The sequence below is a fragment of the Panicum virgatum genome, chromosome 7K (assembly GCF_016808335.1).
Source record: "Panicum virgatum strain AP13 chromosome 7K, P.virgatum_v5, whole genome shotgun sequence".
Lineage (NCBI taxonomy): Eukaryota > Viridiplantae > Streptophyta > Magnoliopsida > Poales > Poaceae > Panicum > Panicum virgatum.
In genome coordinates, this window is record NC_053142.1 from 36,510,214 (window position 1) to 36,535,100 (window position 24,887).

The 24,887-nt window shown below is 47.2% G+C and overlaps 3 protein-coding genes and 1 pseudogene across 41 annotated transcripts in view; all 4 read left to right on the forward strand.

Moving 5' to 3' along the window:
• LOC120641236 overlaps positions 1–11,251 on the forward strand; it is a 29,633-nt gene extending 18,382 nt beyond the window's left edge. For 5 of the 37 annotated variants that reach the window (XR_005662182.1, XR_005662181.1, XR_005662183.1 and 2 more), the window contains 5 exons: positions 9,095–9,223; positions 9,563–10,107; positions 10,228–10,329; positions 10,474–10,585; positions 10,686–11,246. Coding sequence is in view for 13 of the 37 variants with exons in the window: in XM_039917266.1 (XP_039773200.1) it covers positions 8,596–8,649; positions 9,095–9,223; positions 10,000–10,140; positions 10,228–10,329; positions 10,479–10,585; positions 10,892–10,952 (594 nt within the window). In the remaining 24 variants the exon portion in view is untranslated. Of the gene's footprint in view, positions 1–7,820; positions 8,650–8,689; positions 9,224–9,562; positions 10,141–10,227; positions 10,586–10,685 lie in introns of those variants that run through there. The other 32 variants (XR_005662178.1, XR_005662177.1, XR_005662179.1 and 29 more) reach the window with 32 other exon arrangements.
• Positions 11,252–11,926: 675 nt separating this feature from the next.
• Positions 11,927–15,079, forward strand: LOC120641238 (F-box protein At1g70590-like). The gene is made up of 4 exons (XM_039917280.1): positions 11,927–12,573; positions 12,951–13,084; positions 13,629–13,811; positions 14,289–15,079. Exons 1-4 carry the CDS (start codon positions 11,976–11,978, stop codon positions 14,460–14,462), a joined length of 1,089 nt encoding a protein of 362 aa, XP_039773214.1. The 5' UTR covers positions 11,927–11,975; the 3' UTR covers positions 14,463–15,079.
• A 2,126-nt stretch (positions 15,080–17,205) lies between these two features.
• Positions 17,206–21,234, forward strand: LOC120641241 (annotated as a pseudogene). The gene is made up of 4 exons (XR_005662202.1): positions 17,206–17,432; positions 18,475–19,070; positions 19,188–19,249; positions 19,336–21,234. The product of XR_005662202.1 is annotated as a pentatricopeptide repeat-containing protein At5g11310, mitochondrial-like (transcript).
• Positions 21,235–23,258: 2,024 nt separating this feature from the next.
• LOC120641242 (glucan endo-1,3-beta-D-glucosidase-like) lies at positions 23,259–24,618 on the forward strand. 2 transcript variants are annotated; one of them, XM_039917282.1, is made up of 4 exons: positions 23,259–23,445; positions 23,890–23,918; positions 24,025–24,262; positions 24,364–24,618. In XM_039917282.1, exons 1-4 carry the CDS (start codon positions 23,370–23,372, stop codon positions 24,387–24,389), a joined length of 369 nt encoding a protein of 122 aa, XP_039773216.1. In that variant the 5' UTR covers positions 23,259–23,369; the 3' UTR covers positions 24,390–24,618. The 2 variants fall into 2 exon arrangements, with proteins under 2 accessions (XP_039773216.1, XP_039773217.1); XM_039917283.1 differs by having other exon boundaries at positions 23,261–23,445; positions 24,028–24,262.
• The last annotated feature ends 269 nt before the right edge of the window (positions 24,619–24,887 follow it).

Genomic DNA, 24,887 nt, shown 5'->3' on the forward strand with positions numbered 1-24,887 from the left:
GAGGTGCGGCGGCGGCTTGGGTAGCTCGCCGGCGACCGTTCTGCGGCGGCGGATTGGGGTGGGGAAGATGCCTGGGAGATGCGCAGTACTCGTGTGGTGCTAATGGCGGGGTCTGTGGGGACGGATCGGGTCTGAAATGGTGGGTTCGCGGCGGCGGCTTGCTTGCCGGCGTTCAAGTAGATGGCGGCGGCGCTCTGGTGGCGATTGGGAGGAGAAGCCGGACCTAGGAGCTTCAGTGGAGCGAGGCGAAGCTCGTGGTGCCTCGGGTTTGAGCCAGGTGAGGGTGGAAGGGGGTCGGCGGCGGCCGAGCGGAGCTCGCCGGCAACCACGGAGGGGGCAGCAGCGTTCTGGGGTTTTCGGAGCAGCGAGCGGGCAAAGGAGTGGGGGAAAAGAAGGCTGCGGTGCTCTGGGTTCTCAAGCGCGCGCGAATTGGTGGTCTGGGGTACTGCAGCGGGCTCGCCACCGCGGCGTTGAGGTGGCGGCGGCACGGCGGCTCTGGAAGCGGCGAGGGTGCGTGGCACGGCCTGGGAGCACCAGCGCGAGGAAGGAGGGCGGTGGGGCGGCTCCGGGGCGACGCGTAGGTGCCAGCGCGAAGCAAAGGCGAAGTCGGAGTTGGCCTGCGGCCGGTCCAGTGCGGCGGCGGGCGGCGTGGCGCTGTCGGCGGGAAACAGAGGAGCAGGCAGGCTAAGGAAGAAGACAGGGACCTAAACGCAATTTCCAAAAATTTTAGGGACCAAACTGTAAAGCCTTGATAACTATTAATCTAGGGCTCAAATGAAAAAGTGCCCAACATGAAAGTTGTTCAGTTTTTCAAGATCTACAACATTGATGTTGAGCAAAAATTTATTTGATCAAAGATTCAAGAGCTAAATTTGAAAACATAGAAGGGAATTTGAATTTAAAGGAAACTTGACTTTTTCAATGAAATTTCACTTCAAACTTGGGCTGATTTGAAAAGTTTCCTGCCAAGCAATAAATGCACTGAATTTTTGCAAAATCACCCTCCACAAAAGCTATAAATGCACACCCCATTCAAAATAACTATAGAAAGGACCTTGCATAAAATCATAATTACACATATAACCTTTATATTTACAAAAAGATCCTTTTTCAAGCAATTCAAGCACATGATGCATGATTTGGTTCTAATTACCCTAAATTGGCTATTTAAAAACCTGGGTCGTTACAGCCTACCCCCCTTAAAAAGAATCTCGTCCCGAGATTCCGAACGAAAAACTCTTAAGGGAAGAGGAGTAGACTAACCATCAAAGCCAACAGGACAAAGTCACGATAAATAAGGTTGATGTTGACGATATGATCTTTTGTAGATAAGGATTGAGAACTTAGAGAAAGTTCAAGAAACAAGGTATGAATTTATGAGCGAGAGGAATTACTGTGCGATTGTGTGAACTAATCAATTGTTTTTCCACACTAAAGGCTCTAGGATTTCATTCTTTGCAGCAAGAGTCGGTGGATAAAACATGAGATCACAATCACCATCAAAGTTGGTTGGAAAAGACTGGTGGACTATTCTAGTACTGACATATAGTAGGATTCTTGTAAAGAAGAGAGGACCTAAGTTCTAGTAGGATCAAGGTCTCAATCTGGTGGTGAATCTGGATAGAAAAGATATCAAGGTGAATTTTTGCTCAAGGACATTTTTGCTCAAACTGTTGATTAGATTAAACAATATGATGCGAGATGCATATGCTCGATGACCATGAGAATGATGCATCCTCGAGATGTATGATTGCAATGCTGGTGCAATGCAATAACGAAATATTTTATACACAATTGAAACGGTGCTTATGACACAATGTAATTGCCACGATGCGGACCTAAATTTGCATACACTCTGATGATGCTCTAGATGGATGCATGTATGAAAATGCATAAGCATGATGCCCACAAGGGTGAGTTGATGATGCACACAGCGCAATGCGCATATCGTACCCATATTCCCCCGATTAAAACTCGTAAGCCCTATACACTTGAGGAAGGATCAGGGGTTAGGACACTAGTAAGGTTGCATAGAAGGGGATTGCAGTGAGTTACGTCACACATACCTTGACACCAGCGCGCTCCTAGTAACTCAATCATGTGGCTGCAGCACACACGAGAGTCTAGGTTTCGTCGCGGCATCAAGGTTATATGACTAAACTCCACCACAAAAGAAATCAAGAGTGGCAACCCAATAGCGCCAGCAACGATAAGATAGGAACCGAAGACAACCCACGAAGTGGTACTCAAACGCATAACCCTTAGTCAGTCTACAGATTCCCGATCATGAGGCAACACTATGCATTGACGAATGTCATGAAATGATGTGACGCATGATTATTGCATCAAGGACTGTATTTCAAAAGTTTATTATTACCATAAACCTTTTTAATTTTATCCAAAAAAAGATTGAGTGAGCAAGAATGAAAATATAGGATTTAGATATCAACATAGCCAGCAAGATCCGGCATAACACCAAGAGGAATAGAATGACTATTGATGGGGTTTTGTTAACAACATCATGGCTTAACCAGGGAGCCATGAAGGAAAAGGAATAATGATTTTGATAGGAATAGATTCAAGACATTGATCAAGGGATGGATTGATGAACAAGCTAAGATCAATGGTAAGGTTTATACACAATCCAAAGCCACTAACTTGCAAAAGACCTTCTCAAATAAAGCTTTAAAAAGACTGCGGAAAAGCAAATATGATTCTAAATTCAAAGATGATATGGTTCCAAACTCAGAGAATAATAAACCACAATCGGTACTGGTTCATCATTTGAGATTCTAAGAAATGAAAAGATCCTTACAACAACAAGATGGGGCTTAGGAGGAAGGCATGACTCGAAACCATATTTTTCATCTAAGGAAACCTAAGCATTTTACAAGCATTCTACTAAAATCAAAATTTAACCCACTCATGATTTAAACATACTAACATTTATCTATAAGGATTCATACTAGAAATTCCTTACAAAGCTCATGTAACAACTTCAAACACTAGGAACCAAATCAAACATCAACTAGATATGCATGCACGTCCTGATCGTTCCTCACAAGATAAATAATTGCCAACTATCGTTGGGCTTACGTGGTTAGCACGGTGGCATACATAAATACGGCTCTCCCTATATAGCTAGCCGGTAAAATCTAACCGTTCTTATCTTATCGAATCGTGGTTAGTGTACCTGCATAAGATTGACAAAACATATATATATATCCAATGAACCTTTCATGCCAGCACTCATGAAAGCGTTCCCAAACATTACCGCTCACTATAGAAGCGGCAGCCATACAATTTCCGCCGTATGGCCAACGTTAACATACGCTACTCAGAGACGTATTCACAAGTTCCTTTACTCCCGATATAGTCGACCGAGATCGATATATTGGCAGCAGCTCAAGTAGGCCACTGCTTGAGCACAGCGTTCGGTTCGCATCGCCGACGGGAAGGTCAGACTCCCTCAGCTGACTGAGGATCCTTACCATCTTACCTCAACGTAGGTGCGTCGTTACAGGAATTAAGAGTTGCTTGTGAGTATGGTTTGACAAGATGTAAAGTGCTGGAAGTCAGATAACATAAACCATACAGAGATAACCACCTAGTAATTCCCATAAATTTCCTAGGACTTTACGTTCTAAGCACAACCCTTAACGAATCCAACGTAGCTTTTCGAAATACCCTGTTGTTCCACTTTTATATGGAAAGCGATTTTTAAGGTTCCAACACCTCTGATGTACGCTTGCAGCTCTGATGCCAGCTGTGGCAGAACCGCCTAAATTATCCCGGCTCAAGTGCGTAAACCATCACCATAAAGGCAACATTAGCTTAAACGCACTTCAAACGGAACAATTTTTGGTCTGTCGGGTAACGTCCCGATACAACCACCGATTCTCGGATCAAACAAGCATACCCCGCACGAAGGCGAGTCCAGAGATATTACAACCACAATTTTTACAACACAGGCATAGTAATGATTACAAGCCAGTTAAAAACATTATTACAAGGCCAACTTAAATAAAACAGTTATACAAGTTATGATTATAAGTTCAGAGTCTAAACAGCGGAAGATGAGACACGATGACTACAACACGTCGCAAAAGTATACCAAGCTAGCCCAAGTATGGTATTACTCGTCACAGTCATTGCTGGCCGAAGACGTATCCCATTCTACGGACCAGCCAGGAGGCAATGAGCAAGGATAGGTCAAGCTAGCGATCTGATCCTCAAAAGTCATACCTGAAAAAGGGTTTTCAAAAGCAAGGCTGAGTATTCTAATACTCAGCAAGACTTAACCGACAACGGGTATAAGTAGCCCACCTTAGCTAGACTATGCAAGGCTTTGTAAGGCTCTGGTTTTCCTTTGCTGAAAATCAATAAAGAGTAGGTCTTTACTTTCAAGTTTTAGCTTCAAGATTCTAGTTGATTAACCATTCTATGTAAGCATCTACTATCCAAACATGGTGGAACTTCTAAGCAAACATCAAGATTAATAAGAATATTGTTGCTCTTATTACTCTGTGTGGCAGATCAATTAAGCAGTCTCATTTCATCGTGAGAGGCGGACGATTCTGAATCGAAATTCAACCTTGCAAGGATAACCTAACACACACGTTTGGAACACCGCCGGGTCGTTTCCAAACAACCGTTTGCCTTTCTTTCCGGCTCGTGGATAGGAACACTCTCCCCGACTACAGGGCTCCAAGGTCCACCCGTGCCCGGTCCACCCTTGTCCCTAGAAGTCGTAGTGTTGCGCAACATAAAATAAAACCTATCTCTAAGAGAGAGTGTCAGGTATATCCACTCCCCGGTCCAATCGGTTACTAGGCTTACCGCGTACCATATTTACGGCATGTGGCTAGTACGTTCAAAAACTTAACCGGCACTACCACACACCGCGACCTTAGTAAGTTCATCAACACAGACGGGGTCTCACATAGGACATGATATCGAACACAACCCCGTCCGTCGTCCTTATATTGATAACAGAAAGTAAACAAGCAATTCCTATAAAGCTCGCGAGTGACAGGCAATCACTCGACTTTTACCGTTCCTATAAGCTTAGCAGATAGTCGAACTCAGGTCTAGTGTTCAGTACATAGGTTCCTAGGATCATGCATCTAGGGTTTCAATTCAAATCCTAAGAACTGTAAATGCACAAATAAGTAATAACAGTAAATGATAATAATTTGAAATATAGGTTATGTCCGGGGCTTGCCTTCTCGGTAGTTGCTAACTATTTCAGCTCTAGGCTCTTCCGAACTTTGGTTCGGGGCTTCAGTTAGTTCAGCTGCATTCACCTGGACTTCTGGATCACCTCTGTCAGACTTCGGGATCAACTCGTACGTCCCGTCCGATAAGGCAGTCGTATCTATATGAAATGCAAGAGGTGACATTATAAATACACTCAGATCATGGTAAAGTTGTAGGCTAACAACTGGCAAACAAACATAACACATGGACAATCGTTTATAGAGTAGTTAACTAACAAATCTAACTACACAAGGCATCATGATCAACAGCACAACTGAAGTGAACTACTCCATAAACAAGTGGGGGTGGTTTTCTATAACAAACAAAACATAGTTTGCTAATAAATCAACTACTCCGAGTAAAAATAGTAATAAATTCTGCAAAAATTACACTAAATAGAAAATGAACAAAGTAATCTACCCTGTAAAAATCATGCCATAACATCTAACCATTTATTCAGAATATTTCATTCACTCAGATAATATCTAGAACAAGCATGAATTACACAGGTCAAACTGAAGCAGAGCAGAAGCTCAAAATTTAACAGGAGGTTGAAACAGAGACGATCTAGCTACTGTGAATTTTTCATGATTTTATATACACAGAATTAATTCTGATAAAATAAACAAAACAGACATCAGTTTAGCAAGATTCAATTTTAGCTCCTGTTCTAGCCATTAACTGATGCTCAAACTTCCTGGACAAGTTAAGATATTCTAGATGAACGCTCAGGAATATTTTCAGGATTTAACAAGAACAGAAACTATTTACCATAAATTAAGTATACTAAACAAGGATTAAATCAAATAAATAGCTACAACAAGGAACTGATCATGAAATTTTTATAGAAAAGCTAGTGTAACAAGAGTAAACTACCATAAAAGTTTCACTGCAAGACAAGCTTTTAATCATCAGATAAGAAAAAGATAAAACATTTAGTATTTATTTACCTAGTGACACAAAACCATTTATACAGCAAAAACTTTCAACAAAAGCCTAACATATTATGATTCTACTGCATAGAGCTAAACACAAGGATTCCAAAACATCAAGATTTGCCTTTTTCTGAATTTCCTATGATTTTCTATGGAATTTCAAAGTTCACTGCAAAAATTACAAAGGAGTCCCTGCTGGCACTATTCATATGAGTCTTGGGCTATGCATAAAACCCCCCGGGTTGTCTTGAATTTGAACCCGAGGTCCCTGGCCGTGGGAAAAAGGAACAGAGGGAGGATGGCCGGCCTTTACCGGCGCCTCGGCTCACCGGCGGCGAGGTCTGGGTTGGGGGAAACGAAGAAGAGGCCGAGACGAACCCAAAGGTGGTCTTTTTGGGGCTCGGGGTGGTCGGATTGGGGGTTCCCCGCGGCGAGGTGCGGCGGCGGCTTGGGTAGCTCGCCGGCGACCGTTCTGCGGCGGCGGATTGGGGTGGGGAAGATGCCTGGGAGATGCGCAGTACTCGTGTGGTGCTAATGGCGGGGTCTGTGGGGGCGGATCGGGTCTGAAATGGTGGGTTCGCGGCGGCGGCTTGCTTGCCGGCGTTCAAGTAGATGGCGGCGGCGCTCTGGTGGCGATTGGAAGGAGAAGCCGGACCTAGGAGCTTCAGTGGAGCGAGGCGAAGCTCGTGGTGCCTCGGGTTTGAGCCAGGTGAGGGTGGAAGGGGGTCGGCGGCGGCCGAGCGGAGCTCGCCGGCAACCACGGAGGGGGCAGCAGCGTTCTGGGGTTTTCGGAGCAGCGAGCGGGCAAAGGAGTGGGGGAAAAGAAGGCTGCGGTGCTCTGGGTTCTCAAGCGCGCGCGAATTGGTGGTCTGGGGTACTGCAGCGGGCTCGCCACCGCGGCGTTGAGGTGGTGGCGGCACGGCGGCTCTGGAAGCGGCGAGGGTGCGTGGCACGGCCTGGGAGCACCAGCGCGAGGAAGGAGGGCGGTGGGGCGGCTCCGGGGCGACGCGTAGGTGCCAGCGCGAAGCAAAGGCGAAGTCGGAGTTGGCCTGCGGCCGGTCCAGCGCGGCGGCAGGCGGCGTGGCGCTGTCGGCGGGAAACAGAGGAGCAGGCAGGCTAAGGAAGAAGACAAGGACCTAAACGCAATTTCCAAAAAATTTAGGGACCAAACTGTAAAGCCTTGATAACTATTAATCTAGGGCTCAAATGAAAAAGTGCCCAACATGAAAGTTGTTCAGTTTTTCAAGATCTACAACATTGATGTTGAGCAAAAATTTATTTGATCAAAGATTCAAGAGCTAAATTTGAAAACATAGAAGGGAATTTGAATTTAAAGGAAACTTGACTTTTTCAATGAAATTTCACTTCAAACTTGGGCTGATTTGAAAAGTTTCCTGCCAAGCAATAAATGCACTGAATTTTTGCAAAATCACCCTCCACAAAAGCTATAAATGCACACCCCATTCAAAATAACTATAGAAAGGACCTTGCATAAAATCATAATTACACATATAACCTTTATATTTACAAAAAGATCCTTTTTCAAGCAATTCAAGCACATGATGCATGATTTGGTTCTAATTACCCTAAATTGGCTATTTAAAAACCTGGGTCGTTACAATACCCAACCTGAACAATATTAAATTAAATATACAGTGTTTAATCAAATATAGAACCTATTATGTTCTAGTATCACAATTTCTAATGTTGTTGTCATGATAGGGCACTCAAAGGGTTTAAGGTAAGTCTGTTTGTCAAATGATGATGACAATAGGAGCCTTTTAATTACCTTATAGTAAAGGGTGAAGAATTTATGTTGTCTTAAATATTATTTTGATTTTATTGCTGGATTTGATTGTTCAAACAGTAGGGCGCGCATCGCTCGCCGAATAGTCGGAATGGTTAAAATCCCCTCTATGCGTTCCTCTCCCCGCGTCTCAGAAAAACAGGACGTGTGTCGATCTCCCACAGTGTTCGGCATTTTTTTCAAAAAAGTCCTCCAATTTTTTAAAAATCATAGCTAGATCCAGATCAGCCAGCCCACACAGCAACCGCGTTTGTAAGTTTTTCACATAAAACCTTAAACTAACGTTTATTTCCACCTAAAGAAGAAGAAATTCGATAATGCCGTCGTATTTGCAAAAAACCCCACGGGCAATTTTCCATTAACCCCCTCCCGCACCTGCGAACCCTAAACCCCCTCGCTCGCTCTCCTCCCCGAGTCCCGGCTCCCCGCCGCCCTTCTCCCTCCCTCCTGCTCCCCGCCGACGCCTCACTCTCTCTCCCTCTCTGCTCTCTGCCTCCCCGCCGCCGCCTCCCCCCTCCCGAAATCCCCGTCCCATCCATCTACACCCTAGCTGCCAGTCTTCGCATCTCTCTCATCGGCGGCGGTGGTGTTGCCATGGGGAAGACCTGCATGCTCATCTGTTGCCCCTGCAAGTTCCCCACGGTTAGGGTGCTGATACTGACTCCCCATCCACTCCATTTTACTCCAATCTTCGATTCTTTAGCTGCGCCCCTTTATTCCTGCATTTTGATTCCTCTTGATATGATTTGGATTTGGGTAGCTCTGGTTTCAAGAAAATGGAATGCAGATTCAGTACCAGTCTTGATTGGATTTGCATGAGCAAAGGTGGCGTTGGATTTACTACATTCCCATTCTTTTACTTCTGTTGTTGATAGTCAGACTGCTTGTTTTGTTTCGGTTTTCAGAATCCATCTGATTATTTTCATCAAGAGCATGCCGTAACAATGTTGAGTTAACCAATTGCCAATTTATTTCTTTATCTCTCTTGCTGCACGGGAATGGGATGGATAACATGTCCTCGATGGTATATCTGTGCAAGAATGATAGCTGATTTCAACAAACTAATCAAATAACTATGCTCATGTTTCTGCAGAACAAAGAATCCTTGCCATTAATCAAGATATGTAACTACCTGAAGCTCATCAGAAGGCACTTTGTTTTTATGATAGAAGGAAAACAGAGACGGAGAAGAAGGGAAAATGAACTACTGTGCTTAGCTAAGGTAACCATGTTATCTGAAAAAAATGAATTTTCTTTTTTCCTCAAGCAGTAACTTTTTCAAGCAAAAATACCATGCATTTGATACTTAATGAATTATATCTGTCGACTCTTAATTTTGAGGTATAATAGATAATTTGTAGGGCACAAACTTAGTGCTACACGCAGTTGTGCTCAATAACTGTGTTTTGCATGTCACAGAAGCATAAAAGATTGATATATCAAAGAAACAGTGTAAAAAAAACTGAGATGACCAGTGGATCAATTTCTTTTTACAATTTCACGTGTCCGCTTGCATCTTCTTCTTTTTTCTACTATTAACTTTAACATGTGCTTTGTTTAGGTGGTTATATATATGGACAGAGCTCATAGCTTCAGCTTACCTAAGTAGATTGACCATGACCACAAATCCTAACTTTAATCCTAAGAGCTACACAATCTAAAAACGAGGTATAGTTTTCTGGACTATATTTTGTTACATACATATACACAGCCTGTGCTTTGGCTTTGTGTATTTGATCAGGTTTACTCAATCAATGTTCCTACCACGTATCGCCTCTACTATTATTGTCTCGACCTTGGTTCTATCTCAATGGACAAAATAAAATTGGTGTTAATCAAATACATGCTATATCAACCACTGCTACACTAGATACATAATGCAAGCATAATGGATGTATTTGAAAATTTGTAGCTAAGCTGATCAACATTTCTCAAGAGTTGAAAAGCTTCAGTTGCCTGATCAACATTTCCCAAGTTGACAGTGCTCCCTCGATGAAGGGCGTGTGGTTTTCTATGTGCTTTTGCAGGATTACATCCCCACTGTCTTCAGTGCCAATGTCTCGGTGGATGGGAGCACTGTCAACTCGGGCCTCTGGGACACGGCAGGTGAGCGTGATCAGATTACAAGAGATTGAGGCAGTTCAGTGATGCTGATAACTACCCAAGTATTTTTTTTCTCTTTCTTCTGCGAATCATTGATTCAGCTTGACCTTGTATGCATGTCAGGAGGATCACATCAGATTGAGGCCTCTTTGCTACAGGGGTGTGGATGTGTTCATCCTCTCCTCTCTGGTCAGCAGGAAAAGCTATGAGAATGTCTTGAAGAAGGTAATGAATAATTCCAGACGAGGATTTTATCTGAATGTAATTAGACATTCGGCGAATAGCACAATTCAGGGTGCTTGATTCACTCAAATGCTTCAACCTTGTGCTTTGGGGATGATGTACAACATTCCTCTATTATTTCTTCAGTTCAGTGTCCAATCCAACATGGGGTTATCTACAGGCACAACATTTCCATCTACAGTACACCATGTATTGTTTCTCGCTGCAGATACTTGCCTGCAGGGTGTGCCATCATGAGGTAATACTAACCCTTTTGCTTAATCTGATGCGTATAGTCCCATAAACATCATAGTTGGATTTCAAGCAACAGGCAACTTGATTTTTTTTTTTGTTTGCAGCACAGCAAGCAGGTTGAGTTAGATGAACCATACAAATGATCGAGTGGAGATTGGATCGTCCCAATTTTAGCCAGATACCTTTTATGAGGCGACATGCTAACTAGATATTTAATTGAACTCGAGATGTAGACTACTTTAGCCCACATGTCATTTTTTTCTTCATCAAAACATATCTCTACCTAATTCTTCCTAATTTTCTTTTCCAGTCTGGTGTCAGTTAGTATGGGTTACTCACTTGAGAATCGACCCTGCCTGCTCCGTGCTTGATTTTGACCGTTGATGGAAGATCCGACAGTGGATAAATAGCAGTGACGTTGCCCAATCTCGTGCTCGAGCCGATGGTGCTGATTTCGTTCGTTAGAGATTACTTCAACCAGGGCGTGGGTGCGGCGTCGAAGAAGAGGTTGCGCTAGGCGTGGGCCTTGCATATGTAATTAACCAATTACTCTATCCAATATTCAAACTCAAGCTGCCATTTTTGCTGTGATTTACATTCTGTCTACAAACTCTACCTATTGATGCTTCATGCATCACATGTGCCTGATTGGCTGCCATGTTCAACTTCATGAACTTCACCAATTGCTGCTGCTTTTGATGTGATGGTCATTTGCGTGTCTCCTGACTTATATTCGTTGGTGGCGTTGTGTTGCTTGTATTTGATGCCAGGCCCACAGTTGCTCTTGCTACTGTCGAGAATATTAGCTCAAATAAATTTGGACCGTTCAACTTGAGATCGATAGCTGCCTTTGTTTCTTCTCTGAAAAGAGGGTCTTCAGTGGTAGATGTTGAACAATAGGCAGCATGAAAAGAGGATCTATAATATTCATGATTCATATGTTGGATAGATGGTGTACCCATGCTGCTCAAATGTAAGCATGTTAACGATGTATTTGCAGTGTTACCATATGCTGTGATTTTGTATTGATCCTATACCATACACACTTTGTCACATTTTATTACCTTCATTTTATTTATATTTAATTGCATATTTTTATTATTTCGATTTACTGCGCGCGCCTAATGTTCTAGTTATTTTAAAGAATTGTACAAGTAGTTATTTTAAAGAATTGTACAAGGACTGGGACACCCGTACTAGAAAAATAGCCCAACGCACCCCGGCTACCATGGCAAGTCACTGCACAGGGCCCAACCGACCTGTGGCCCCACCTGTCATCCGCACAACGACGCACCCCGCCCCGCCGCTCATATACCCGCGGCCGCCTCCATCCCCTCTCCGCCCCCAACATCGCGACGCGTCTCGGCGCGCGCCCGGCGCTCTCCGCTGCTCTCATGGACGCCGGGAGCCAGACCTGGCCGCCCCCGGCCCCCTCGCCGCCGCCCTTCTCCTCGCGTCTCCGCGCGTCTCCTTCCCCGCACCGTCGCCGGCGCCGCCACTCCAAGAAGCAGCACAAGCCCCCGCCCGCGGAGCCGCCCCCGCCCCCGACGCCGGCGCCGGCGCCGGCGCCGCAGGGTGCGGACTTCTCCGCGCTCCCGCCGGAGCTCGTGCACCGAGCGCTCGCGGCCTCGTGCGCCTCCGACGTCGCGGCGGCCAGCCGCGCGTGCCGCGCGTGGCGGGACGCGCTGCGGCCGCTCCGCGAGGCCGCGGTGCTGCACGCGTACGGCCGGCGCGTCAAGCACGGCCCCGTGGCGGGTGCCGCCGCTCGCGGGGTCGGGGTCGGGGGCGGAGGGCGTATCGATACGGAGAGGCAGCGCGCGCTGGGACTGTTCCAGCGGGCGGCGAGGCTGGGCTCCGCGGCGGCGATGGTGGACGCCGGGCTCATGTGCTGGGAGGAGGGGCGGCGGGAGGAGGCCGTGGAGTACTACCGGAGCGCCGCGGAGCTGGGGCACCCCGTCGGGATGTGCAACCTTGGGGTCTCCTACCTTGAAGGTACGGTCGATTTGGCTTACAGTGCAGTTAGCTTTCTCTTGGAGACTTGTTCTCGGTGGTTGTAGAAAGATTCGGAATTCAGGGCGGATTAGGCTTGTTTCCAATTATCTTATATTCGACGCGCATTATCAGCTTTCTTCGCAGAGCAGTTGGAATCATTCAATAGTTTAGGGGAAGCTTTGGCGTTGCTCTGTCGCCTTTGTCTCTTATCTTGCATCCATTGTTTAGGTCCAACTCTAAACCTACATAGTGATAAAGAATCAGCCAATACTTTATCAGCTTAACCAAGCTTGTTATTCCTTTGTCTGCAACCAATCATCTTGTTTGTGCCAACTCCCAAGGCATTACACCTGATTTTGTGCCAAACATTTCTGCAGCTGATCCACCCAAGGCTGAGCAAGCCATCCGATGGTTTTATCCATCTGCATCAGCAGGCAATGCTCGTGCTCAATACAACCTAGGCCTTTGCTTGCAGAATGGGAAAGGGATCAAGCGTAATCAGAAGGAAGCTGTAAGATACCTCTGCTATGTTGCACATCCGCAGTTTGAAAAATTTTCCCATAAGAGAAACATTCTTGTTCTCTAAATGCAATCAATTGTTGAATCACCTAGGCAATCAATTGTTACTGTATGCACACATCTCATACTAACTAGGTTAGGACTTGACAATTTATGCTATCAAGTTGCTGAACAACTATTTACCTTGGGTTCTGAGGATGCTGAGATTACCATACTCTGTTGAAATTCCTTAACTCTAGTAAGAAATTAGCTGTTTATCTTGGTTGGATTCCCCCTACCAAGGTAATCAGATCTATCTCACCAGGATAAATCAGTATATGCTCTAACCAGGAGATACCAGATTAGCATCAGGCTCCTCTCATCTTCTTTGTAGAACTGTAGTACTCGAGGTGTATACTGTGTATACTCTAACCAGGAGATACCAGATTAGCATCAGGCTCCTCTCATCTTCTTTGTAGAACTGTAGTACTCGAGGTGTATACTATCTACTTGTTTTGGCTATGTTATGTAAAGTTGAGATAAACTTATTAATGCAGGCAAAGTGGTACTTGCGAGCTGCAGAGGGAGGGAATGTACGAGCCATGTATAACATTTCCCTGTGTTACAGCTATGGTGAAGGGCTTGCACAAGATCCAGTGCGTGCTAAGAGGTGGCTGCAACTAGCGGCTGATTGTGGTCACAAGAAAGCTCTTTATGAGTGTGGTATTAAACTCTGTGCGGTATGTCATTCCTTATCTCTTTCTAATGGGAATTCCATGTATAGATTGTTTGCCTCCAAAAAGAATCAACATAATAGCATACCCTTAGTTTTAGACCTGTTCTCTTCTCTAGAAATATTGCCCTCACAATGTGAGTATGTACTGCTTGATTTCTTGGGGTTAGAAATCCTCCTAGGAGCTGCTAGGTCAAGTGAAAAGCAGCACTTCAGCTGTACCTAATTCCTCTGTAGAGAAGGTTAGATATTGGGTGGATGCAGGCAATGTGAATGTCCCAAACACAGGTTTTAACTAATCAACTAGTAACTACAACCCAAACTAGCATCAAAAGATGATAATAGGTTTTACATTTGCCACTATCTAGAAATCATACCAGCTGATATTAATGTTTTTGCTTCCTCAATGTCAAGAGAACATCCATGCCTTTACCTGGTGACTCAGTGGCACCCATTTTTAAGATGGTGTCTCTCTTATATGCAGGCAGGAGACAAGGTCAAGTCTCTCACATATTTGGAGTTGGCAACACGGCGTGGAGAAACTGCAGCTGCCCATATGAGAGACGTAATACTGGAATCACTCTCTGCTGCGAACTCACAGCGTGCCCTATCAGATGCTGATAAATGGAAACCTAGGGCTCTCCATCCAAGAAGGTGAGATGGACCACACCAAAACATCAACAACTATATCATCCAGATGGCCATTGCCTATGTCATTCGTAACCAGAACTGAAGTATGGCTCGAATGGGTGGAGCAAACATGTATGCTTTTGCAGCATCTTGAGTGTTACCTTGCTGTAGCCATACCTTCTCAATCTGTACAAAGCCGTCCATCACAGATAACAACGGGAGAAGTTGCAAAGAATTCCCATGGCAATAGTTCTGAAGGAGATGCAGTGGTGCAAACAAAACTGTACAGTTCAAACTGCTGATTTCATCAGGGCTGACGCCTGGAGGCTGGACTTGTGTCTTTGTTGTAAAAGAAATTTTGTCCATTGAAAAAAGACAGAAATCTTTGGTCATAGACCAAATGTGTGAATGCTGTGTCGCTGTTGCAATTAAAAGAAGTGATGAACTCCTATAGAGTCTCGGTTGAGTTTTTTTTTTTTGGATAAGAAGGTTCATATTGTTGACAGGATGTCTGAAGACGAGGGCCCCAAAACTATATATAATCACCACAAAAGGAGATGGTATTATTGGTCTTTTGTTGGAGAAAAGAAGCTGCCATCTATTTTTCAAGTATGTATGCACTGGACTGGATTGGACATTAGTGCTGATATATTCCTTTAGAGAAAGTTTTCTGAAAATCCCGCATCAGCTAGTTCTGTTTTTTTATAGGAATTAGTTCTGGGTTTGTTTGTTCAGTTCTTTTCGAGAAAATTGCATTTTTGGGACTCCAAATGTTGGGCTTTGCTATTTTGGGACTTCAAACATCGATTTCGCTAAAACGACCTTTGAAACATTGCCTCTTCGCTATACATGACATTAGGTCTTTTTAATTAATTTGATAAATTGAAATACATGTATTTCAACCCTCTAGGACCTTTTTGCCTTTGTGCCTCAACGGGCTGCTGCTCATTCACGGCCGCAGCCATGGGGACGTCGTGGTGTCTGGGACTTCGCCGAGCCATCCGCGCCGCCGCCGCACAGCTCGCCCGGCGCCGGCCTCCTGGTGCTCGCCGGCATGTGCGACCCTGCGAGCCGCGCAGAACACGCCCGGTGCCGGCCTCCTGGTGCTCGCCGGCCGTTCCGGCTCGCCCCGCGCCGGCCTCCTGGTCCTGGTGCTCGCCCCGCGTAGAGCACAGGTAGGCGGAGACGGCCTGGACGCGAGTCGCGCGCCGGCCGTTACGGCCCGCACCTAGACGGTCCTAGAGGGTGCAAATACATGTATTTCAATTTACCAAATTGATTAAAAGGACCTAATGTCATGTATAGTAAAGAGGTAATGTTTCAAAAATCGTTTTAGCGAAGTTGATATTTAAAATCTTAAAATAGCGAAGCCCAACATTTAGAGTCCTAAAAATGCAATTTTCTGACCGAGGTTCCTGGAGGCCAACTGCTCAAACAGACAGCAACAAACGGCCTGTTCGGATGGGCTAAAAGCCCTGGCTGGGCTGATTCTTGCTGGAGTGATAAGCCCAGCCGTTCGGCTGGGACGGAGCAGCCGAACGGCTTTCCGCCCGACTCCCTGTAAAAAGCAAAAGCGTCCGCCCGAAGGGGCCTTCAGCCCGTCATAGCGCCCCTCCTCCCCCGCGTCCCGACTCCCGACCACCCAAGCCTAGGGTTGGGGGCCGCGCCGCCGCCGGCCGGCCGTCCTGTCCCGCGGCGCCGTCCGTGCACCCCGACGCCGCCGGCTTGCCTCCCGCCCCGCACCGCTGTCGTCTGGGCCGCCCCGCGCCGCCGTCGTCTCCATCGGCGAGGTCCGCCGCTGTCTCCATCGACGAGCTCCGCCCCGCCGCCGCGGACTCCCGCCAGAGGTGCTCACTCGGGGCATTCCATTTCTTGTTGCGTTCCACCACGGAGAAGCACCTGCCGTTTCTTGAAATGTTTAGCTACTCGGCAAATCTTTTTATTTTTGGACCTAAATTTCTTGGATCGAGCTATCTTAGACTCTGATCTTAAGAATCCCATGCAGTTAAACTGTGGTCTGTCCAAGGTGCAAATTATGTTTTTCTATCTCAATCTTAGATTGAGCAGTGAGCGATACAGGAAAAACAATGGTCAGAGAATGAACAAAAATACTGTGATGAATGGGTATCAGGTCAACCTTCCTTATGGGGGAACCCTTCCTTATGCTGTTTCCAAAACCTATCATTTATACCAGTGCAGATATAATTTATGTCTTGTGTACAAACATGTAGTGGATAAACCTAGAGGCTGTATGTTTGTCATGCCAATGCAGAGATTGTAGGCTGACAATGTACCCATCCATAATGCTCCCATTAGTATTAGCAGCTCTTATTTCTTTTCATTAACTGTTATTGATATGGTAAACATCTGCTATTTTTCTTTGTCCCCTGCTTAGTAACTAAAAGCCCACTTTATCTGTTTGATGCAGGAGAAGCTTTATGAATGGATCTTGAGGCAGCACGAAAACGGTTTGAGGCTGACAGTTGCTGATATAGCCTCCCACATCCACGTAAGTTTGCATTAGTCCCCTTTTTGTATTTGTATCCAATTGGAAAAAAAGGGTCCGCAGATCCAGCTGCAGCTGGAACGTCCCAGCCAGCGGGAACTGTAGAAACAGCCCAGCCAGCTCTTTTTAGCTGAGCCGAACGGGCCAAAAGCCTAAAAGCCGGTTCCGTCCCCGACTACGCAGCATTTCGCGTCCACACCAATCCTCCGCAGCTTCACTCCTTTTACTCTTCGGCGCCGCCCCCCGCCACCCCCCCCCCCCCCCCCCCCGACAGCCCGCACCCGGAGGCGCACACTTGGCGGGCGCCGCGGCGACGGCCTCCCCACCGCGCATTCCTCGGCTTGCTCCTCCGCGACCTTCACCGCGCGGACCACCTCCCCGTCGGCCGTCGAGGAGGTGCTGAAGGACTTCCGGACTTCCTTTTCCGCGGGAGCGACGACAGCGCTCCAGCTCCAAGGTGCTCAAACGCCTAGCACCTACCACATCCTCAACGTATGTAATGCGCCCCTTTAATTTCTTGATGATCCCGTTTGATTCCACCTATGCGTTTACTGATTCCGTGTGGTGAAGTCGGGGGACAATTAGATTTCCCGTCAAAACAGATAAATACATTGTAGAGGGCATTATTTGGTACGTAGCTATGACCATTCATGTTTGACCAACGTGATGTTTTAAATCAGAACCTGGGAAGACAAATAACATGGGGGATTTATTACTGGTGGATTGCTGGATGTGGAAGTAGCAGAGAATTTGATATCTTGTTTGCGATATGGCCCCCTTCAGGATTCGCATTGTGTCAGCCATTTGTGCAATATCTCGGGTACATCATTCGAGGGAGCTTTTCTGAACCTACTAGCTCGGCATTGAGCTTCAACTCACAAGTACATGTCACTATTTAAGAATGCAAAATGTTTCCTAAAACCTCGGGTTCTGGTTCGCAGGTAGTACAACTGCACCTGGATCCTCCATCTAGATGAAATTGCGTTAAGTGGCTTCTCTGATTTCAATTTCATACACATGCATATGGTGCCATCTAATCCCTGAATCAGATGTATCTTTGTAGAGATTCAGATTAAGCAAAATGACTTATAAAAAATCCTGTAGAAATTAGATAAAGGATAATTTTCAAAATATTGATGGGTCATCCTCTGCACTATCATATTATTCTCAGTTTAGTCTTCATGGTAATAAACCATCTTTAGCTGACTGGATTCCCCAACAGATGATATCATCCTCATGCAAACATTAGAGCTAACCCCATGAAAAGAGGCCACAGCCAGAAAAAAATTGACTCATAGATTTAAGTGCTTCCTCTTCATATGGGGATGGAGGGATGGAGAGAACAAAAAATAAGGTTGCTGGAGTAAGCTAACATAGAATTGGACAAAGAAAAACTGTGGTTGTACTGCTGTTGCAACTGGCAGAATATATCTCTTTATCATTCATTCGGAAATACTTGCTGACATTTGATGCTTGCAATATTTCTGTAATTTCATTGATGTTGTAGTCACACTTGTATTGTGAAAATTTGCAGAGGATGCTTATTGCAGTACCCTGGCGTATAGTAAGAAATCAGTTGTTTAGGATAATCTTTGTAAGTTGGTTCTTGCTTTTCTATCAACTTACACTTTTTCTTCATGCTTAAAGAGGCAATTAAAGAAGTTGTGACTGTATCTAAGCAAGAGTGGAAGAAATATGCAAAACATACAAACTGTAAGTAGAAACCCACCAGATTGGTGAAACACGACTTGATGTTATTGAAAAATAGATAATCTGATAGAAGAAAATTGCCGGAATGAGTAGTACTCTGGTGATAATTACTCATATTTGGCTTCTTAACTGATACTGTGCTCTGTAGCGCTGTTCATTGCAGATTTGCAGCCATCAACAGGTTGGTATGAAGCAAATAATTCAATTATACAATGCCAAAGCGCTTTGTTTAATCCCTACAATCCATGAATTTGATTGCTTAACTCAGCATCATGCTACAACCTCGTACACATGTTGGCAACATTTCTGTTCTGACATCCAATATTTTTGCCTAATCTGTCTGCAGGCTTTGTCAGTTTGTGGTCTAAACAGAGCAGCCGATGGCACACCTTGGTAGGACTAGGCTGTCTGCCTTACCCGGTATGGCTCTTGAAATGGAGACATCATTGTCAATCTTTGTTGTTCCTGCACGGTTTTAATACTCTCATACCAGAATCTTGATAGTGTTGATCAAATGTGAGCTACCTTCCTTTACAGATGTCTTAAAAACGATCTGGGGTTCACTCTCCATTCAAGGACCTATCTGACCAACTGCACAAGTAATTTTTATTATTGATAAACTACCGTACATGTCTCATTTGATACATGAGTCATGACAACTAAACACATCATTTGTTTTCCCTAGGTAGCATCAGCCGTAACAGTGTTGCTGCACCCACGGCGTCCTGTCACTGTCAGCATCCAAGGCAAGGGGGCAATGCCTTCCCGGCCGATGCGTGTCCTCGCTCCCGCCCTCCCCAGCGACTCAGCCGCCGCCGCCGCCTCTGCTGCCACCGTGCTCTCCATCCTCCGCGGGGCTGACCCTGACCGCCTTCTCCCTGCGGCCGGCATCGCCCCAACGCCCACCATACTCCAGCACCTCCGCCCCGCGCTCCCCACCCTCCCCGACCTCGCGATCCCCGCCCTCGCCCGTTGGGCCGGCGCCGCCACCGCCGTCTCCCTCCTTGCCTCCCGCGGCCTCTTCGCCGCCGCCTGGCGCTTCCTCTTGCTCCAATCACCTTCCTCCCCGCCGCATTCGCCTCGCTCCTCCGCCGCTACGCGCGCCTCGGGCGCACCGCCGCCGCAGTCCGCGCGTTCCGCTTCCTGCGCTGCAACCCCGACCGGTACACTGTCAGCAACGATGTCGACGACGACGACGGCTCGTCGTCTGGCGCAGAGGTCTCCCCGTTGATCCTGGCCGTCGACGCGCTCTGCAAGGAGGGCCACCCGCGTGCCGCGGCGCAGCTCGTCGAGCAGCTCCGGCGCGAGGACCCTGGGTGGACGCCTGACGTGCAGGTCTACAACGTCCTACTCAACGGATGGTCCCGCGCGCGACGGCTCGACAAGGTGGAGAAGCTTTGGGTGGCGATGCGCCATGCCGGCGTGCGGCCGACGGTGGTCACATACGGGACCCTCATCGACGCGCACTGCGTCATGCGGCAGCCTGACCAGGCGATGGGGCTCCTTGACCAGATGCGGGAGGAGGGGATCGAGGCGAATCTGCTCACCTGCAACCCCATCGTGTATGCCCTTGCGCAGGCAGGCCGTTTCGGGGACGCACACAAGGTGCTCGAGAAATTCCCCCTCTACGGTGTTGCGCCGAATATCTCGACATTTAACTCCCTCGTCTTGGGCTACTGCAAGCATGGTGACCTTGCTGGGGCTAGTAGAGTGCTCAAGGCGATGCTGGGGCGGGGCATTTCGCCAACCGCAAGGACATACAACTACTTTTTTATGGTCTTTTCGAGGAACTGCAGTATTGAGTTGGGGATGAATCTCTACAGCAAGATGGTCAGCAATGGCTATGCGCCAGACCGTCTCACTTACCACCTCCTCATCAAGATGTTGTGCGAAGCGAACCGGCTTGAATTAACACTGCAGATGCTCCAGGAGATGAGAAATAGTGGTTTTGAGCCGGATCTTGCAATCAGCACCATGCTGATACATTTGCTCTGCCGGCGCCATCAGTTTGAGGAGGCTTTTGCGGAGTTTGAGCATATGTTTGAGAGAGGGATTGTGCCCCAGTATATCACTTACCGGATGCTTATGAAAGAGCTCAAGAGGCTTGGTTTAGTCAAATTGGTACAGAAGTTGACAGATCTAATGCGTTCAGTACCACATTCCACAAAGTTACCTGGCAGTTACAGGGACAAGGAAGGAGATGATGCTATAGAGAAGAAGAAATCAATATTACAGAAAGCCCAGGCCGTTTCAGATGTTTTAAAGGAGTGTAAAGATCCGAAGAAACAGCACAAGCTCAAAAATCCTGAAGAAACCGATGTCCAGGTTGCAGATAGGATTGTAGCCAACATTAGGAAAAGAGTATACAGAGACGTCTCTAGGATAGAGCCGTCTGTTTCATGAACATTTAGTTCCATGGTGTATACTTATAAATATTAATTGCATGATGATGGGTTTTGCAGTCGGTTGCATTATTCATCTGAAACTATGATCATCTAAGCAATTCTTACATGCTCCATGTATCTTGAAAAAAAGGTAATACTAGTAGATTGTGACGCAGGCACGCAGATCAACTGTTTAGTGATTGTTTCCCTCGTCTGATTGCTGAGAGTCTTCCTGTCAAGATGGCATTTTTTCTTTTGAGGAACAAGATGGCAAATTTATGTGACTATGCTATCCCTTATTCACTCTATTCTACTGGCAACCAGCAGCAGTGCTTTTCTATCACAACAAATCAACACAGTCACCAGCTAGTCAGCAGTATTTTTCTCTCACAGCAAATCAGCATCAGCCACAGTCAGCCGAACAGAGTTACTCAAGCCTGTTTGGTTTGAGCCCCCGCCAACCTAGTTTTATTTCTGTGACTATTATGCTATCTCATATATGTCGGTAAAAGCTATGTTCTGAGTACAATCATTTTTTATGTCTTTGCCCCTGCCTTACTTAAAAGACAGATAACAGGTTCAGTTTACAGCATCATTTGTTGGGAAAGCAAGGGAGCAAAGCAGGGTATGTTTAAGTGACTGATGGCATCTTTTACTGACAGGGGGTAGCACTGATTTCTGTATCTATCACGGTTGTGGAACCCACGTGGATCTCAGAGCAGTGCATCATTGGTTAATCATGTCCATCTGTTTGTCGTCGAACAATACAGTATGGTAATGTTTGCGTGCCTAGAGCCAAACCGTAGACATAAACTCTGGGTTGTATAAGGAAACAAATGTGAGCGCTCTTTGGAAAGCAGTACACAATTGTAAACTCAAATCTTTTTTTTGAAGTAATGTAAACTCAAATCTGAAACCAAGTTGAACAGTATCAGGCCTTTTGTTCTCAATGGTCCTATTTTGACTAGCATACATCACAAAGACTGGGGACAGGAAACCGCTGAAGGAAGGATCACGAGCGGGTCAACGTGGGCCAAAATGTCCTGTGTGCGGATCCACCAAGCTTCGTGGGACACCAAGGTTCACTGCAGACTCAGACTTGTTGAGAGGGGAGAGAGAACTCCCAGATCAGGACAAGATTTGTTGTCCTGCTGGAGGCACATGGGAGGTTGCCCTTTGGGTTAGACCTATGTCTGTTCAAATTCACAGTCACATGGATGTAGCATGCCATTCCATCCCCTCCCAACAACCAAGCAAGAAGAGTGTCACCTACTCTACTCAACAAGGTAATCAAACGGGTCTCTCGACCCTTCCGTCTCTTTCCTCTGCTACAGCTGAGAGAGGCGAAAAGGGGGCGAACGCCGGTTCCGGCGGCGGTTCCGCCGGCCTCCTCCTTCTCTGGCGGCTGGGATGGAGTTAGAGAGGGTGGAGGTCTGGGGAAGCGCCGTGCGGATGTACATAGAGTAGCTAGGTCTAGGGTCTACTCGCCGGTGGTGGCCGTCGGCGGAGCTAGGTTTAGCCAGGGGATGTTCCTCTGCGGCTTGTGTTCCGGGGCGGCGTCAACGAGGCGATGGCGGCGGCGGCGTGAGGAATAATACTCCAACTCCTCCTCGCCCCGATAGTGCTCCACTCTGGTGCCACCGGCGAGTTTGGGAGCTGTTGTACAGGAGTCCGGGCTTGGATCTTCGTCGCCCTTCAGGTGATGTTGCTCCTGCCCTGATCTTCGTCGACCCATCCCGCCCTTCAGGATGCGGGATGTGCTGCGGGTGCTGTGGAAGGTGGCTGGCTGGATCTGCCTCGGTCTTCCCTCGGCGGCGGGGTCTGTCGATGGCGAGTTTAGATCCAAGAGCAGGATGGGTCGAGGCGCGGCCTCGGTCGATGGGCGACCGCCGAAGGCTTCATCCCGCCGTTCGCGACGGGTGTTTTTTTCGACTCCTTTCAAATCCCGTGGGCAATGGGATTCTTCCTGCTCAAGGTGATGCCCGGCGTCTTCTTCGGTGGTGGCGGCGGCCGGCGACGAGTGCCTTCGGCTTGCTCTGGATCCAGGGACTTCAGTGTAATTTTTATTTTCTGTCGGGTCCTTAGCGCAGTTCGGCTGGGGCAGCTGTTCCTGTATCTGTATTTGTACACGTACTTGTACGTTTTCCTTACCTAGAAATACAGATACGTATTATAAAAAAAAAGGCAATCAAACGGCTCGCTCCTTTTCCTTATTATAAACCAGCTTGCTACCCCTGTGCAGAAGCACTAGTGTGATCTGACTCTTCTTGGCCTTGGCAAGCTCCCAGCTCCCAGCTTCTGCTTGGTGCTGGTGCCTGTTCTGAAGCAGAGCAAGATGGGCAGGGGAGCTCAACCATCTGCGCCGCTCCTGCTCTTCTCCCTGGGGCTGGTGCTCCTCTACTTCACCGCAGGTAAGTTCAAGTTCATTTCTACTAGTAGGCGATTCAGCACTTGGTCGCTCTTCACTAGGGCTTAGTTGGAGCTGATGATTTTTGTCAGTCTGAGATTTCATTTCTGGTCAGTAGGAGGATGAGCAACTGAACACTCTGTTTCCCAATCGCACTTTCTGCCAAACCTTTTCCAGCTGTTTTTCACAAAGTCGTAATGCTGTGGGCACTAGCTCATCTAGATTTAGCCTGAAAAGGGTAGGCAGTTTCTGACTTTCTGTAGCGTGTCGGTGCCATTCTGGCCAGCGAGGGAAGATGCCGTTGGGTATGCGTCTGATTGAACTTTGGGTAAATTGTAGCCAAGATCTACTACCTATGAATACTTGATCTGCAAAAGCTTTCGCTGCCCGTCCATCATTAGTGGATTGTGCTTTCGTCTAAACTGTTCATTTCTCTGCTGATTTGCAGGCAGCACCGTCCGTCTTGCGGAGGCACAGGTACAGTACAGACCATGATCCGCTCGCCTCCTCGTCTTTTTTGCTTCCCTTGTTCCTGACGATCTGCAATGGGGGTGGGGCGGGGTTGCATCGCATCGCATCGTAGCAGAAGACGTGGTGCATCGCGAAGCCGTCGGCGTCGAACGAGATCCTGGCGCAGAACCTGGACTACGCGTGCTCCCAGGTGAGCTGCGCCGTGATCCAGAAGGGCGGGCCGTGCTACTACCCGGACAGCCTCGTCTCCCGCGCCGCCGTCGCCATGAACCTCTACTACGCCTACAGCGGCCGCCACGCCTGGAACTGCTACTTCAACAACTCCGCCCTCGTCGTCCAGTCCGACCCCAGTACGTTGCTGCTGCTGCTGATCTGATGATGCTTGTGCTCTGAAACGATGATGATCCGTGCGCCGTGCGTTATCTGACTGATGAATGGGCACCGTTTGCAGGTTACGGATCCTGCACGTACTACTGATGGTGAGTGCCGCCGGTTGTGGAGGGACGCCGTGCGAGCTGAACTACTGAGAGTGTGTCCCTGTTGCTCTTTGTTGAGGAACGGCAGCAGACGCAGATTGCTACCTTGTCTTGTGTCCAGTAAGCTGTGATGCAAATGCAGTTGACCTCTGAATATTTTCGAACAGCTAGCTCATTGATATCTTAACTCGAGGTTGTCGCCTCAAAAATGAGTCGGTCGACTTGCCGTTTGCGCGTGATTTTTTTTTTTTTGGAACTCGTTTGCGCGTGATTTGTTCGCTCCGGCGGCCATACGAACAAACGAACTGACGAATGATTCTTTCCAATCCAATTTCTCATCCCCGTGACGGACCTCTACCAAACCGCTGGCGGCGGGGAACCCAACCGCACGGCGCCCCGCTCCAGAACCCGGCGACGACGCGACGCGGCGGCGGCCCTTCTCCCGGCACGGCCGCTTCTTCGCTTCCCTCCAGCGGGTGGAAGACGAAGACCGGCTGTC